This window comes from Lepidochelys kempii, chromosome 3 (genome assembly GCF_965140285.1).
Source record: "Lepidochelys kempii isolate rLepKem1 chromosome 3, rLepKem1.hap1, whole genome shotgun sequence".
Classification (NCBI taxonomy): Eukaryota; Metazoa; Chordata; order Testudines; family Cheloniidae; genus Lepidochelys; species Lepidochelys kempii.
The window spans coordinates 86608633-86625043 of NC_136382.1; the positions used below are offsets into that span (position 1 = coordinate 86608633).

Consider the following 16411-nt stretch of genomic DNA (forward strand, 5'->3'; position numbering starts at 1 on the left):
GGTGTGGATAGGGGTCGGGGAGGTCAGAGGGCGGGGAACAGGGGGGTTGAATAGGGGCAGGGGTCCCGGGGGCGGGTCAGGAAGGAGGGGGGTTGGATGGGATTGGAGAGGGCAGTCAGGGGCAGGGGTTCTGGGGGAAGTTAGGGAGAAAGGGTGGTTGGTTGGGGCAGGGGTCCCGGGGGGGGCAGTCAGGAATGAGAGAAGGGGTTGGATGGGGCAGTGGGGAGCAGTCAGGGGCGTGGGGGTCTGGGGGCAGTCAGGGGACAGGGAGGGGTGGATGGGGCAGGGGTCCTGGGGGGGCAGTCAGGAGACAGGGAGTGGGGGGTTGGGTGAGGGGCAGGGGCCAGGCCACGCCTGGCTGTTTGAGGAGGCACAGCCTCCCCTAACCGGCCCTCCATACAATTTTGGAAACCCGATGTAGCACTCAGGCCAAAAAGTTTGCCCGTCCCTGTACTAAGAGCTAGTCTACACTGGCAACGTTAAAGTGCTACTGTGGCAGCACTTTAACGTGCCTTGTCTGGTCATGGTGCAGCATGGGGAGACAGCTCTCTCAGCGCTCTAAAGAAACCACCTCCATGGGGAGCCTAGCTCCCAGTGCTGGGGCACTGTTTACACTGGCGCTTTACAGCACTGCAACTTGCTGCGCTCAGGGGTGTGTTTTTTCACACCCTTGAACGAGAAAGTTGCAGCGCTGTTAATTGCCAGTGTAGACAAGCCCTTAGCTTCTTTTGAATTAATTTTGGAAGAGGCCAGGAAACACAGCTGATGATATGGATAGGCCCAACCTTGAGTACAAGAGCTGCAAGGGAAACTAATTTTACTAAGTGAAAGAACTGCAGAGGGTTTAGTGATTTAATTTATACACTCAGGCACCAAATTATTACCTCATAAAATAACTCAGCCCTGCTGTTACCTCACATACAACTCTTTGTTTAAAAAAGAGTAATCAAATTCAACGACTACCCAAATACACTAAGTGTTATCTGACACGCTTACCCTTGGCAATTCATGATACCAGCTGAAAACATCTATGCCAATTAGTGAGAAAATTCTAGCCAGGGGTGGAAGAATTTGTTTGGTGATGTAGTATGTGGCATTCAGCCTCAGGTTGGTATCTTGTAGGACTTCAATGGGCCGCCTCACCAGTTGTATCAGAGGCAATCCTGGCATGCCATACACAATGATATAGGGTACTCTTTCCCCAACTCGAGGCTCAGAACGACGGTCATATGCAAGCATCCTCCTGTTTAAAAAAAAAAAAAAAAAGTCCTCACAATGTATCTTAAAATTAAATACTTGCAAGTGAAACAAATAGGTATTTAAATCACGGTATCCAAACTTGACCCAACTGAAGGTCATATCGACAGCTCTCCCGAAGCCTGAGTTCTGCACCTAACAAGCATAAAAAGGAGCATGCTGCAAGCTGTCTTGACCTTTAAGACATAGGTATGTTCCACATGGAATACAGGTCGTAGAAAACTATGCTCCATCTTGATCCAAACAGCCCAGCCTCCAGAAGTAACAGGAGGGTGGCCACAGGTCATATTTGGTCTACAGGTCACCTTTTGACTAACCCTAAGTTAAAGGAACACTTTATAAAAGAGCAGCCACTACATTCAAATAAGCACAAATGACCAGAGTACAAATGATTTTATATTCTTGAGCTAAGAGCAGGGTTTGTTTTTTGGTATCCATTTTATTTTACTAGGAAAAATATGGCCATAAGTTTAAGAAATTTTGTACTGAATATAAGGAAAAATTAAAGGGATGGCAAAATATGTTGAACTGGTTCATATGCAGCTGACCTTCTATTGTCAAAAAAATCAGTATGGTGAAGTACACGCTAATAACAAGCAGGACTGCTGTTTAGTATCACGAACTATGGCAGAAGAGAGGCTTAATAGTATTAAAATAAGAGAATCCACTAACAACATTTTTTCTACAAAATTAATCTACTGCCAGTGAGAGGCGTCAAATGACCTCTGAGATTGAAGTCCTTTATACACAGAACAGTCAGTAACAGCATAGGTTTCGCTACACTGCCTTGACAGTAGGCCTTGTTCTTGACCTTGAGTGATAATCTCTAGTAGTAAGGAAGAAACTGGGTTTCCATTATTATTCAATCCTTGATCCGTCTTCTGAGACACCCAACTAGGGCTAGTACTAACTATGTACTATGTTAGTCTGTGATGTAGACATACGCTCTCTAAGAAGCGGGCTGAGAACCACAACCAGAAGCACAAAAGATTAAGGAAACAGGTGTCTGATAAATCCACGATTAGCACTTTTAGGCTTCTCATTTACCTTGTGATTTCTAGTGCTGGTACACAGGCTCCAGGTCTGTAAGCAGAACTCCCTCTGTATTCCTTTGCAAAGATGAAATCTTGCATGCTGGCTTTGCCTTCTAATAATTTCATGCATTGATTCTGAACATACTGTTTGATCTGACTTATGTCACGTGTTTCAAATAGCAGCTTGATAGAACGCTCAAGTATCTTCAAAACAAAGGAGAGATGTGAAAAATCTGGCTTCTTGTTCAACATTAGTAAAAGGAGTTTAAGTTTATATAAGAAATATTTTATAATATATATTCAGTATAAATTCAAAAACATACGTTTAAAAAAAAAGTACCAATTTTTGTTTTTCTCTAAGAAACCCCTGAGTATCTTCCATCTCTTTAATTTTATTTTACAAAGCAAACAAACCTTAAAAAGAGCACTGTAGATGAAATTTATATGACAAACGCCACTACACTATATAGAAAGATTTTTCTTAATTTTGAAATAGAACATTACATATGACACCTTTCAGTATTCTCCTCCACTCTTCAAAGGTGCTAAATAAATGCACCATATGAGCAGCTGTTTCTCAGTTTATTTGAGGTTAACAATATTTTGCATACTACTTTTTACTTTCTCGCAACACATATTTTTCTAATGAAAGACTGATCCATCACTTACAGAGTCATTAGCAAGGAGGATGTTGTGGGAACAGAACATAAAAAATAACTGACGTTTTGGCCTTCAGCAAAAGTAGGTCAGCAGAAAGATGAACAAAAATGTTCACAGGGTGCTAGACGACATTACAAGTATTCTGTTGGAAGGGGCTACATAAAACATAATTGTTTCCATTCTGGCACCCCATTTTTAGTCACTCAACTTTTTGGCATTTTCACCTTTCAGGCTCACATTTTCCATGCCTCATCTCTGCCTGAAGGTGGTTTTTTTTTCCCAACAGTTGAAGAGTTTTTGAGTTTGGATAGAGTGAAAAAGATATTCTCCCACTTCAAAAATATTCTTGCCATCTTTTTCTGAATAGCTCTACTGAAAAAACAGCTTGGGTTAAAAGATAAAATATGGCACAGAAATAGCCCTTATTGAGGAGGGTGCTTTTCCTTGTTTCAAAGGAAATTGGTTTTGATTTGACTGAGTATGAGTAGCTGATTCTTTTTTTAAAAAACAAATGGAAAATAGACAGCTAAGAAAGGACACCCTCAACATGAATTCTTGGCTAAACTAGCTGTGTAGTGAGAAGTGTGGTAGAATGGCTACTATTTGGCAGGGACACCAGAGGGTGGTAGAATCCCCCATGAACACCCTGAAAGGTGCAAAGCATTTGAGAGAGGCTCCTGATCACCTTAAAGGGGAGAAGTTCCAAGGACAGCCTTCTGCAAACATTGTAAGGACCTGAGGGAAGGATCATATGTGCTCTAATGAGTGAATACAATGAAAAGTTTTGCTTAGTTTAAGGCAGGGGTCAGCAACCTACAGCACACAAGCCGATTTTTAATGGCACACTGCTGCCTGCTGAGTCCCAGTCACCGGCCCTGCTCAGCCCGCTGCTGAACCCAGGCTGGGACCCTGGCAGGCAGCAGCGTGCCATTAAAAATCCTGTCCGCCCCGGCAGGCTCTTCTCTGCTCCCCTGGGCAGGGTGAAGAAGCTTGGTGCTGCCGGCTGCTGCTGCACAGCAAGGAAGTTCCCCCCTCCCCCGCCTCTTCCCCCAGCGTGCTGGGTTCCTACCCCTCCTCCTCTCCCTCCCGATCAGCTGATGGTCCTTGCAAGGGACGGGGAGAAGCTGCTCTGAGAAGCTGCTCCGGAGAAGAGGTGGGGACGGGGCCTTGGGGAAGGGGGGTGGAATCAGGGCATATCCCCTCCAGCCCCCTTCCATGAGCCCTGCACCTCCCCACATACCCTCCCAGCCCTCTGTCCTGACCCCTGCACCCCCTCCCAGCCCTCTGCCCTGACCCCTGCACCCCCCTCACACACCCCATGCCCTGACTCCAGCTCCCCCCACATACCCAGCCCCCACTCACTCCATGCCCTGACTCTTGCACCCCCCACATTCCCACCGCCACCCTGAGCACCAAATGGGAGCTCCTGCACCCACCACACATTCCCACCTGCACCCCTTGCACCAAATGGGAGCTGCCCAGGTAAGCAATCCACACCCAAACCTCCTGCCCCAACCCTGAGCCCCCTCCCTCATTCTAGCTCCTGGCCAGACCCTTCACCCCAACCCCCAGCCTGCTCCTTCATCCCCCACCCTGTGCTCAGCACACTCCCACCCTCATCTCAGTGCAGACAGAGGAAGAGAATGGGCTAGAACCAGGGAGAAGGTAGGTACCCACTCTATGTGGGCAGGGCTGGGATCCCAGACTGGCAGCAGGGCCAGCAGCCGGGACCCTGGCTGGCAGGAGCCGGTGGACGGAACCCCAGACCGGCAGTGGGCTAAGCAGCTCAGGAGCTGCTCAGTCCACTGCCAATCTGGGGTCCCAGCCGCTGGCCCTGCTCAGCCTGCTGCCAGTCTGGGGGTTCTGGCTGCCAGCCCCTTGCCAGCCGGGGTCCCTGCTGCAGACCCCGCTCAGCCTGCTGCCGGCCTAGGTGAACGGAACCCCAGGACGGCAGCAGGCTGAGCAGGCCGGCGGCGTAAGATCAGCATTTTAATTTAATTTTAAATGAAGCTTCTTAAACATTTTGAAAACCTTGTTTACTTTACATACAACAATAGTTTAGTTATATAATATACAGACTTATAGAGAGAGACCTTCTAAAAAACCATTAAAATGTATTACTGGCACGGGAAACCTTAAATTAAAGTGTATAAATGAAGACCTGGCACACCACTTCTGAAAGGTTGCCGACCCCTGGTTTAAGGTGTTGAAGGATTGGGTGCTGGTATGGTGGGCTGTGGCAGTGTCCTATAAAACCATGTAGCAGTCCACAGTTCAGTTCAGAAATCCCGGTCTTGCACTACTCATGCCAGAAATAATGGAGAAAACCCCAAAGAACAGAGACAGATCTTGTCTCCAGAGTTAGAATTTTTATGGGGGCATGTATTGACATGATTTTTAAGGACTGCAGTGGAACAACATACCGTATTTGTAAAACTTGAAAGAATTTGAGTGTATTTTACCTTGGATACAGCAGGACAAGAATCTCTTCGAACGGTCTCTATGCCTTTTGCATCAAATACTGGGTCTTTTTGATCCAGTGTTTCATACATGTATCCCACATACCTCTTCTTGGTTTGCAAGACACATGGCAAATACACCTGTAGTGTTAAAAACAGGTAGCCTCTTTATACTGTTATTCACTGGCAGCATAACAGGATTGCATGTTTAGAGGTTTTTCTAAGGAAATGTTAATTTTGACTTTTTTACCTTTTGTTTCCTCACAAACACAAATAAAAAGTTAAAGGAACATTAAAGGTCCACAGGAAAAATGTAGGTTCAGACCGTCATTCCACACTTAACTCACCTTATATTCTATCTAGATATTGTCACATGTGATATGCAAACTGAGGATCCTGTAATATTCAGGCACACAAAGTCACATACAGTCTAACAGTGACAGCCATCATTCTGAATTCTCTTGCCATTCTAGCCATAAAGAAAGGTTACTTGCCTTACAGTAACTGAAGTTCTTTGAGATGCGTGGGCCCGATGGGTATTCCATTGTGAGGTGCTGAGACTGGAAGATTTTTCATTAGCAGTATCTTTTGGTCTGTGCTTGTGCCCTACACCTCCTCATGCCCCAAACCAAGGGCGTAAAGGGAAGCGCAGACTGCCTGCCTCTCCAGTTCCTTCTCTACTGTAAATCACCTTAGGAAAGGAGCCGAAGGAGAGGGGAAGATGGGTGGGCAGTGGAATACACATAGGAACCACACATCTCCCAAGAACTCCAGCTACTCTACAAGTTAAGTAATCTTCCTTTCTTCAACTGATGTGTATTCCGCTGTGGGTAATTCACAAGCAGTACTCACAGAGAAGGGGAGTGCACAGACCGCATGGATGTTGTAGTGAAGGATGCATCTGATGTGGGAGAAAAGTCTAGTAAAGCTATGCATAGAACCCCACATTGCAGCTCTACAGATCTCCAGGAGGTGAACAGCCTGAATAAAAGCCAGGGAGATAGCTTCTGCTCTGGTCAAGTGGGCCCTCACACCTTGAGGGACAGAGTTTCTGTAAGCTCATAGTAAAGTGGGATGCAACCCGAAATCCATTGAGAAAGTTTCTGTGAAAAGATTGCTTTCCCCTTCATCCACTCAGCAATGGAAAGGAATAGTTCGATTTCCCAAAGGGTTTTGTCCCTGCAAGTAGAAAGCTAAGCTAAGGCTCGATGGCTATCCAGAAAATGGAGCTTCCTGTCTTCTCTGGTGATATAAGGTGTTTGGTAGAAAAAAGGTACGTATCTGATCTGATTATAGTGGAATTCTGATGGAAACTTTGGAATGAACTTCGGGTGTAACCTCCAGAAAACCTTACTCTTATGGAAGACCATGTAGGGCAGTTCTGCCGTAAGGGCCTCAAACTCACCTACTCTTCTGGCAGAGGTGACTGCTGTCACGAAGGCACCTTCATAAACAGATGGAGAAGGGAGCATGAGGCTAGAGCAGGGGTTCTCAAACTTCATTGCTCCGCGACCCCCTTCTGACAAGAAAAATTACTACACGACTCCAGGAGGGGGTACTGAAGCCTTAGTCCACCTGATTCCCATTGACCCGTGTTGGGGAGCCAAAGTCAAAGCCTGAGCCCTACTGCCCTGGACTGGGAAGGTGTCAAAGCCGAAGGCCAAGGGCTTCACCCCAGCCAGAGGGCCTGTAAACCTGAGCCCTGCCGCCCAGGGCTGAATCCCTCAGGCTTTGGCCCAGGGTGGTGGGACTTGGGCATCATCCCTGAGCCCCAGCAAGTCTAAGCCAACCCTGGAAACCCCATTAAAATGGGGTCACAACTTTGGGGTCTTGACCCACAGTTTGAGAACCGCTGGGCTAGAGGTTTGAATAGAGTATTCACGAGAGCTGACAATACTAGACGGAGATCCTAAGTTAGCATCGATTTTAGTACCAGAGGAAAGGCCTCTGGCAAGGCCTTTCAAAAATTTCACAGTTGTAGGGTGCGTGAAGAACAGTTTCCCACTGGAGCATGGAAGGGATTAATTGCTGGCAAATGTACACACAGCAAGCTAAGAGTTAGACTCAACTTCTTTAGAGAAAGGAGTAGTCCAAGATGGTAGGGATTCTCATGAGTCCTCTAAAGGTATCTAATGACTTTAGCACCAAAGGAAAATCCACTTTGTAGCATAACATTCCCTCAGAGATTTTTGTGCTATAACTGAGGATGGAGTATATCATCTACAAACATGTCCTTTCTAGGTTTGTCATACATCCAAATACCAAATAGATAGAGGTATGCTGGATTGGGATTGGTGGTCTTTTATTGACCTGAGTCAATAAGTTCAGATATAGCTGGATGCATGGCTGTGAGGCCATCTGCACAATGCTGGTGAACCAAAACTACTTCTGCCACCAGGATAACTGACAGTTTGTCCTGCTTGATTTCCCTCGTGGTAAGAGGGGAATGGGTGGGGAAACTTATATTAGTGGCTCTGACCACTCTACTAGGAATGGGTCCCCGAGCTGCTTGGGAACAGTAGGTTGGGTATTTCTTGTTCTCTTGGGACATGAAGAAATCCTCACTGCTGGAAAATACAATGCAACATCACATTGTGACGTTTCTACTCAGTCTCTGTAGAAGTGCTACTGAGGCTGTCCACCAAGGTGTGCATTGCTCCTGGGAGATGCACTGCCAAGAGGGTGATATGGTGTTGCATACACTAATTCCAGAGTCTGATCTCCTCCGTGCAAAGGAGCAGACTTGATCCTCCCAGTTTGTAGCTGTAGTATACTGTAGTCATATTGTCTGACATAACCTGAATGTGTACAGCATGGATGAAAAGCAGGAAACTTCATGTACTCCTTACTATGCATTGATTTGAAGCTTGGATTCTAGTTGGGTCCTAGAACCTGAACCACATTTTTGTCCGATGTGCTACAGCCCAGTAGGGAAGCACCCATAATTAACCTCTTCGTGGATGGAACGGGAAACACAGGGAACCCCAATGAATACAACTTCTTTGTTTCACCCACCAGTTGAAAGATGCCAGAACACTGTGGGGAATCAAGACTCTCCTGTCTGGACTGCCTCTGCTTGGATTGTAACCAAGCGTGAAGGCCCTGAAGATGGAACCTTGCAGAGGGTGTCACATAGGTAAAGGAAGACATGTGATCTAGTAGGACCACACTATTGTCTGAGGGCTCAATCAAAGCTGGTTGATGAGGTCCCTCAGAGCTTGGAATCTGACCCAGGGCAAGTATGCTTTGGTTGTAATTGAATCCAAAGTTACTACAATAAAGTTTATAGTTTGCATGGGTACTAACGTGGACTTTTCTAGGTTTACTTGGAGTCCTAAGCATTGAAGGAGGCTGAAAGGGAAAGGACCACCGACTGTCCTAGTATGACCGACATATGGGCAGCTAGTCATCAAAGTAGGGAAATATTGGGGTGCCATGGTGACACAGGTATGCCACCACCATGGATGGCACCTTTGTGAAAAACCCTCAGGGCTGTCAAGAGATAGAAGGGAAGCACTTTGCCTTGATAATTGGTCTAGGCCCACTGTAAAGTGCAGGAATCTCCTGCTCACTGAGTGAATGTCTATGTGGAAATGAGCATCTGTCAAATGAAGAGCTGCAAACCAGTCATCTTTGTTTAGAGAGGAGATTATTGAGGCCAGGGTGATCATTCTGAATTTTGAACAGCATATGAAGATATTCAATTGTCTGAGATCCAGACTAGGTTTCCAGCCTCCTTTCTTTTTAGGGATGAATAAATATCTTGAATAAAAGCCCCCCCCCCCCCCGTGCTATAGTGTGAGTAGGGAGTCTGCACCTCCTGTCTGAGAGTCCTTTCGTGACCCCTCATGACATGGGTCTTTCAAGAGGGACAGGGGGATGGGGTTTTTTTTTTTTTTTTTTGAAAGGGATGTACAAAAATTCTATTGTATAGCCATTGTTGATGATCTCTGGAACCCATCTGTCTGATGTAATATGATGCCACACTGGGGAGAAATGGGCCAGATGGCCACCAAATGGAGTATGGGTGTTGGGGGAACTGGTTGGCGGCTCTCAAGGATCCCATCAAAAATGTCTTTGTGGGAGCCTGGGACTGGGAAGAGTACAATGGAGGGATGTTCTGTCTGTTGCATTGCACTCTCTGGCACTTTCTGGGAGGCTCAGAGGCACCCTGGTGGTAACAGGGTTGAGGAGCAAGATGTTGTTTGCATGGAGGCAGTTTGGAGTATTTTCTCTGAGGTGCTGGAGTGTATATATCTAAGAAGTGGAGACTTGCACAAGAGTCCTTACGGGTGTGTAGTGACTTATCCATTTTTGTCACTGAATAGGTTGTTGCTCTCTAAGAGGAGGTTCTCCACAGGAGCTTGAACTTCCTTTGGAAACCCAGAGGATTGAAACCACGAAGCTCGTCTTGTGATGATCAAAGTTGCCACGGAATGAGAAACTGTGTCCTCAACTGAAGCTTGCAGGGATAATCTATCTATCAACTTACCCTTGTTGATGATGGCCTGGAATTGTGGTCTAAATTCCTGGGGTAGTTTGTCAGTGAATACAGAAAAATTATAATGAATACAATCATATTTAGACACCAAGGACTGAGAATTCACAAAGTGGAAACGTACGCTAGCTGAGGTGAAATTCTTTCTTCTGAAGAGGTTCATGTTTTAGCATCCTTGTCAGAGGGAGCAGACCTAGGCTGGTGCAGTCTCTTATGTTCAGTGATGGCCTGACATACTAGGGAGTTCAGGGCGTGAAAACAAGTATTCTACCCCTTTAGACAGGACAAAGTACTTCTTCCCCCATCCTTTTTGGAATGGGGAGCAAAAGTAGGTAGCGGATGCCAGATTATTTTGGTCAGCTCTAATATGGCCTCATTGATTGGAAGTGCCACCTTGCTAGGACCTGCAGTGTGGAGGATATTCAGCAACTTGTGAATGATGTCTTGAACTTCCAGGAGAAACTGCAGTGCACCTGTGATTCTCCTCAGGAGGTCATGAAACTGTGTATAGTTTCTGGATGGCGATGGTGAGGCCACTGCAACTGCATTGTCAGGAGATGAGGACAAAAGTGCAGCAGAAACGAGTAGGTCCATTTGCTCAGGTTGTTCTTCCGCCTCATAGTGCTCCTAAGAGGGTTGGAGGTTCTCTTCTATGAGGTGACCTCTGTCTGAACTCCTTCTCTGATCCCCTGAAATTGGGAGGTCTCAAATGCAGATCCTGGGAACCCTAAAAGGGCCAGTGAGATGGATCATATGGATAAGGTGGTGCTCCCTAGGGGGAAGGGTACTATTGGTCCTGAGCCAGGCAGTGTGTTCTATGGGAGTACGAAGATGCCTAGGAAATTATGGAACCTTTGTCGGGGCTGATCTCATGTCATAGTATAGTCAGTGAAGCCACTGACTTCAGTCTCATGCTCACTGGAGGAGTACGAGTCCTCAGATTCCACAGGCCTTGTAACTCTAGGCTGATCGACCGTACTGGTGAATGATGAACTGACACTGCAGGCACCACTAGTAGTCACCTGTATCAGTGAGTATTGGTGACTGTGGGTCAGAATACATAGCCAGATTGTTGAGGATAGTACACCCAGTCATAGAGGATGGAGAGGGAGAGGGGATTCTGCCTTTTGGTAGAGGTAACAGTGCTAATTTAGGTCAGACGATGAGCATTGGTACCACTGAATCCTTTTCCTTGCTGATGGACTCTACTGTTGGTTCAGTTGATGACTGCGCCCTTCTTTGCCTTGCTATTGATAGGCCTGGGCTAGCTCCTTCAGTGATCAGTGGCTTTGGAACACTCTTGGCTCCCCATGAGTCAAGTTGGATCCGTGCTTCCCATGAGCTCCTGATATATCCATACTGGAGCATGGAGTCTCATCAGATTTGGAGGGCATACGGGAGAAAGTCCTCTTCTTAGATGAGGACTAGAGAGAGGATTTGTCTCACTTTTCATGTGAGTGCTTGCTCTTACCCTCCTCCCATCTGCACTGCCTGCTAGAGTCCTTAGGTCTGCCCTCTGATGTTCTGGAGCTAGGGAGCACTGTGGTTGGTGGGACACTTCTAGGCATCTCTGGCCGATGTACAGGGGGTCTGAAGACCCAGGGTCGGACTAGGGCCTCATCCAGCACTCCATCAGATATCTTCTGAGCTGGAACTCACAAGACTGCCAGGTTTGGAGCCAAAAGGAAAATCAAATATTGCACTTGGAGGGAATGTGGGACTACCCAAGCAGTATAAGCGAATGTCATCGAAGACACTAACTGGGAACAACGGGGGGCAGGCCGCACAGGGCTTGAAGTGGAGATCTTGGGCATTCCAAGTACCCCAAATGATGGAGGAAGCCCCAGACTAACAATCTACAAAAGGTCAACTACAGAAAAAAACCTGAATTTGAGGCAGGAATGCTAGTAAAGCTGTGGACACTGAAGGGGTTTGGTCTGAGACTAGAGGTGGTAGAAAGGAACTGGAGAGGCGACTGATCCATGCTTTCCCTTATGTCCTCAGTTTGGAGCACGAGAAGGTGCAGGGCAAAGGCATGGACAAACAGACACTGCTAATGAAAAATCTTCCGGACTCAGTTGCAAGGAGCACATGTGCACCCCACAGTGGACTACATATAGGGACCATCACTTGAAGAACCACCAGACTCTCAATATTGTTCTATTGAATTGTGCTGTCTCTCCCTCTCTAAAAATAAATTAGTTTAAAATACTAAACGAAAGGACAATCTCAACAATATAGCGGCCCTTAAACTGATATTACATTTACCATTCATCATGTCAATACAAGTGAAGGAGACACATTTATGAAAACAACAAACAAACAAACTAAAGACATTCTCCACTGTTCTTTTGGATGTGCAATAATAGTAGAATTATTTTGATCCACACTGCATTCAGGAACCTGTTCTTTATGGGTGATTGGAGCCAATATGTCTAAATTTTCTCTGCAGACTTCCTCTGACAACTGCAGGACAATGAAATACAGCTGAAAGGACTGCCGGCCGTACATTCAAAGAAACACCCACGATACTGTTAAGTCACCGATCAAAATCAAAACCTTATTGAACAGCTGAACCCCTAATGTGTTTAAAGATATAACATTTTCTATCCAGACATTTGGCGTAAAATGTATTTTCCTTTTACCTTTTCAAATTTCAGTTTTACTGGTTTCGGGTTGGTAGCTGTTACAGCTTCAGCAATTTCTTGGCCAATCTTGAAAGACTGCTCCTTAGTGGCTCCTTTCAAGAGTACAAACATGCTAAAAAGATAAAAGTAGAAATAGGAAGTAGGGACACCATTACTTCAACATAAAGCCTGGAATGGGTTTACAAGCTATAATACATTTGCCAGTATCTTGACTGGGAAACAGGGACATATGTGGTTGACAAAATTCGTTGAGATTGTCCACCAGTCTACTCACTGACACATCCTCAATTTCTCACAGCAACCCCTTCCCCTCCAGCTTCCTTTACAGCACTTTATTTTCTTCCCTACCTACCTCCCCCTGGTGGTCCATGCATCACAGTTCTTCCACTGAATAGATTTTTACATTTCTGGCCCCAAGACATGGAACCCAGCCCCAAGTCCCATGACATCAGGAACACAAGATTCTATGCTATACCTGCGATCTGAAAGTGCTAGGCTGTGGGTGGTTGAGCTAGAAACAGCAAATTCTATATTGAGGAGGGATAAAGAATATAATTGGTACTAAACAGTTTATTCAGTATGAATTTAGTAGAGAAGTGGCTGTGCAGAAGGGGTCAAATTGGAATGGCACTTGATGGTTTGGTGAGCTGGTTCTCATGTGCAGGACGATATTTGGTGCTCCAGGACTTCAGCTTTTTTTAAAAAAAAATATTGAATCTTTAAGTCCTTATGGCTGTGAAAGGGCTTACCCTGGCAGGACATGTGCCAAAGGTTGCCGGTCCCTGCTCTGAAAAATTACCATAATGATCTTTGCCATGTTGAGGTTTAATGATCAATTTTTCTTTCCTGAAAGCCAGCCAGAAAATGTATTGCTTAATGTGTGTATTAGCTAACAGGACATATCTTATTTATATTTTTAGTTTATGTATTGCATGACAATTAGTTATGAAGTGCAAGCTGGTTTCATTTTAAAATAGAGTGGGAATACTTCATGCCGGGCCAACATTAGACTCAGATCACAGAAGTAGTCACCAAAGGCACCCGGTTCAAAAGGGGCAGCTCTGGCCTGGCCACCCCCACTGTAGCAGGGTGGTCACCTGCTCCGGCCTTAAAGGGCTTAAAACAGCCCAGGAGAGGGCTGTGGCTGGGAACAAACAGTTCCCTGGCTGATTGGGGAAAGCAGGCTCAGATGGGGCCACGCCCCAATCAGGGCTCAGCTGGCCCTTATAAGAGGGCAGTGGGCCAGGAGCAGACAGAGTCTCCTCTAGCTGTTGAGAGAGACGGGCCTGGCTGCTGGGGAGCCTATCAAGGTACCTGAGGTGAAGCAGGGCTGGGGAAGGCTAGAGGAGCTTGGCGACTAAAGGCTGGAAAAGCCCCAGGCTGCAGGCCTGGCAGATGGCCTAGGATAGGTACTGGAGTCGCAGGGGGCAGCCCAAAGGGAGGCAGAGGCAGCAGGTCCAAGCCCCCCTTGCCTGTGATGATTGACTTATACACTGCAGTCCACACCAGTGTGCAGGGGCTCAATGGTGATTAGCAGTAGCCAAAGACTGAGGCAAGGTGGGGATAGTGGGTGGGGGTTCCCCAGGGAGGGGAGGCCCAGAGACTGTGGGGGTACTGCCAGAGGGCAGCACCCTGGGTAAAAGGGGCACCGGGCTCCGGGAGGGAGACGGGGGCCAGCAGCAAGCTGGACACTGGCCTGTAAAGGGCGCGCTGGAGGCTGGAAGAGCTAATTCCCTGAGAGACCAGCAGGAGGTGCCGCAGAGGTGAGTCACCACACCGTTACACCAGTTAGGAACTATACCAGCCCCATCACACCAGTTAGGAACTATACCAGCAGGGCTCTGGTCCATTTAAGAGCATGTACCCTCCACCTAGCAGTGGTTGGGAGTCAAACAGCAACCACCAATCAGTTTTTGAGGGACTGGTGGCATGAAAGGGGGTCTCTATCCCTATGAGCAGCACTTGGGAACTGCCATGGTAGCCCAGCTGACCCTATCTGACAGCTTTGCAAAGTGAGGAAGCTAGCTCAGACTCCATAAAGGTAATTTAACAGTCTGAATTGAAATACGTACTGAACTGTATGTTTAATGCAACAGGCAAATATCATTTATTAAAACAGAAAAATAGGTCCATCGAGACCTGCCGTAAGCTTTTGAACGCAGATCATGGTGATAGCCTCCTTTGTGAGGTGGAAAGGAAGAAAACAGTTTCACATAGCATCAGAAGAAGCAGCCATTAATTACCTGTCAGTATCGCCATATACGACCCGAGCTCCCCATTTTTTCGTATCATTCACCAGTTTTATAGCTCGCTCCAAGGTCTCTCTGGCTTTATGGACAATACTATCCCCAATCTGCAAATAAAGATACACTGAAAATCTTTCCTTCTGTACTACTGCATTCAAAACAACCCCTGTGTAAATCACCATCACTCTGAATCCATCTCTGCATTATCATCATCATCATGCAAAGTAAACGGCTGCATTTGCTGGTTTAAAAAACCAACAACAATAGAAAGAAAATTCTGAAAACTGATTTACTGTAAACATGAATCAATAAAACAGGAAAGAATTCAGGAAAGAGCACTTTAGTACTTTAAGAGAAAAAAACAGCACTTATGGTAGCATTTAGATTAAATGTATGTTTCAAGCAATGACATTACATTATCTGGTGCTGCTTTAACAACAGTCTCTTTCCTAAATCCTTTTTGCATTTTATCTGTATCCCTTACCTCTATACATGGCATTCTTCCAGAAAAGTTAGCAGCAGTATAACCAAATGTAACATTAGCTATCAGTTTAAGACCCAGCTGACGCGCCTCAAGCATTCGAGTGATAGCTTTGTCATGCTTGTAAGCCTTTATTGACTGCTTCACCATTATCCTGGTCTTCAAAATTTCTTCCAACATTCTTGGCAACACGCCCTTTCTTACTGAAGGCTACCAAAAAAGGAAAGAAGAGAAACAAAACGTTTAAAAAAAGCCAACTGAAACAGAACACAGGAATTAGTAGTTAGCCTTTGACATAAATATACATTAACAGTGAGGTGTTCTAGCAATCAGTACTTTGGCTGGTTTTGTTAATATACTTAATCTGAAAGTTTGTGGGGGCAGCGTTAATGTTATTTTTTTGAATTGGCAATGGACAATGTGATATTTGCACTTGTACATATATTTAAAAGACTATTAACTGGAATAGGATTTGACTATTTTACTACCTTTTAAATATTCAGGATTCTTTTAAACTATAATATTCCTTGGAATACTTACCTTTTAACTTAAAGTTTTTGTTTTACATTAAATATTTTTCTTGGTGACAAGCTGAAACAGTTTGGGGCCATGAATGTACATTAGCTATAGTCAGCTAGGTCTACATGACATAAAATGAAAACAGTGGAATTCAAACTAAATTATCTTCATCTCCAAAAGTACAGGCCTTTCTGAGCAGCAGCAGGAGAAAAAACGGTTAACTACGTTTTGTAACTGTTGTTCTTTGAGATGTGTTTCTCATGTCCATTCCACTATAGGTGTGCGTGCGCCCCCATGCACGGTCATCTGAGACTTTTGCCTTAGCGGTATCCATAGGGACAGCCATGTGCCCTCTGGAGTGCTGCGCTCATGGTGCAGTATATCAGGTGCCGCCGGCCCTACGCCCTCAGTTCCTTTTTGCCGACAACTCCGACAGAGGGGTAGGAGGGCAGGTAATGGAGTGGACATGAGCAACACATCTCGAAGAACAGTTACGAAAGGTAGGTAGCCATTTTTTCTTCTTCAAGTGCTTGCTCATGTCGATTCCATTGTAGGGGACTCACAAGCAGAATCCTCGGAAGTGGACTCAGAGTTCACAGCTTTGCCGAT

The 16411-nt window shown here is 45.8% G+C and overlaps 1 protein-coding gene across 2 annotated transcripts in view; it reads right to left on the reverse strand.

Annotated features, from left to right (window-relative positions):
- The window catches only part of REV3L (REV3 like, DNA directed polymerase zeta catalytic subunit), a 251234-nt gene that overhangs the window by 17039 nt on the left and 217784 nt on the right, over positions 1-16411 (reverse strand). Inside the window, exons 25-30 of one of the 2 annotated variants that reach the window (XM_073337055.1) lie at positions 15287-15493; positions 14800-14909; positions 12554-12668; positions 5414-5551; positions 2305-2495; positions 997-1243 (exon numbers count right to left, since the gene is read on the reverse strand). In XM_073337055.1, coding sequence (XP_073193156.1) covers positions 997-1243; positions 2305-2495; positions 5414-5551; positions 12554-12668; positions 14800-14909; positions 15287-15493 — 1008 coding nt within the window. The remainder of the gene's footprint in view (positions 1-996; positions 1244-2304; positions 2496-5413; positions 5552-12553; positions 12669-14799; positions 14910-15286; positions 15494-16411) is intronic. The other variant, XM_073337056.1, reaches the window with a different exon arrangement.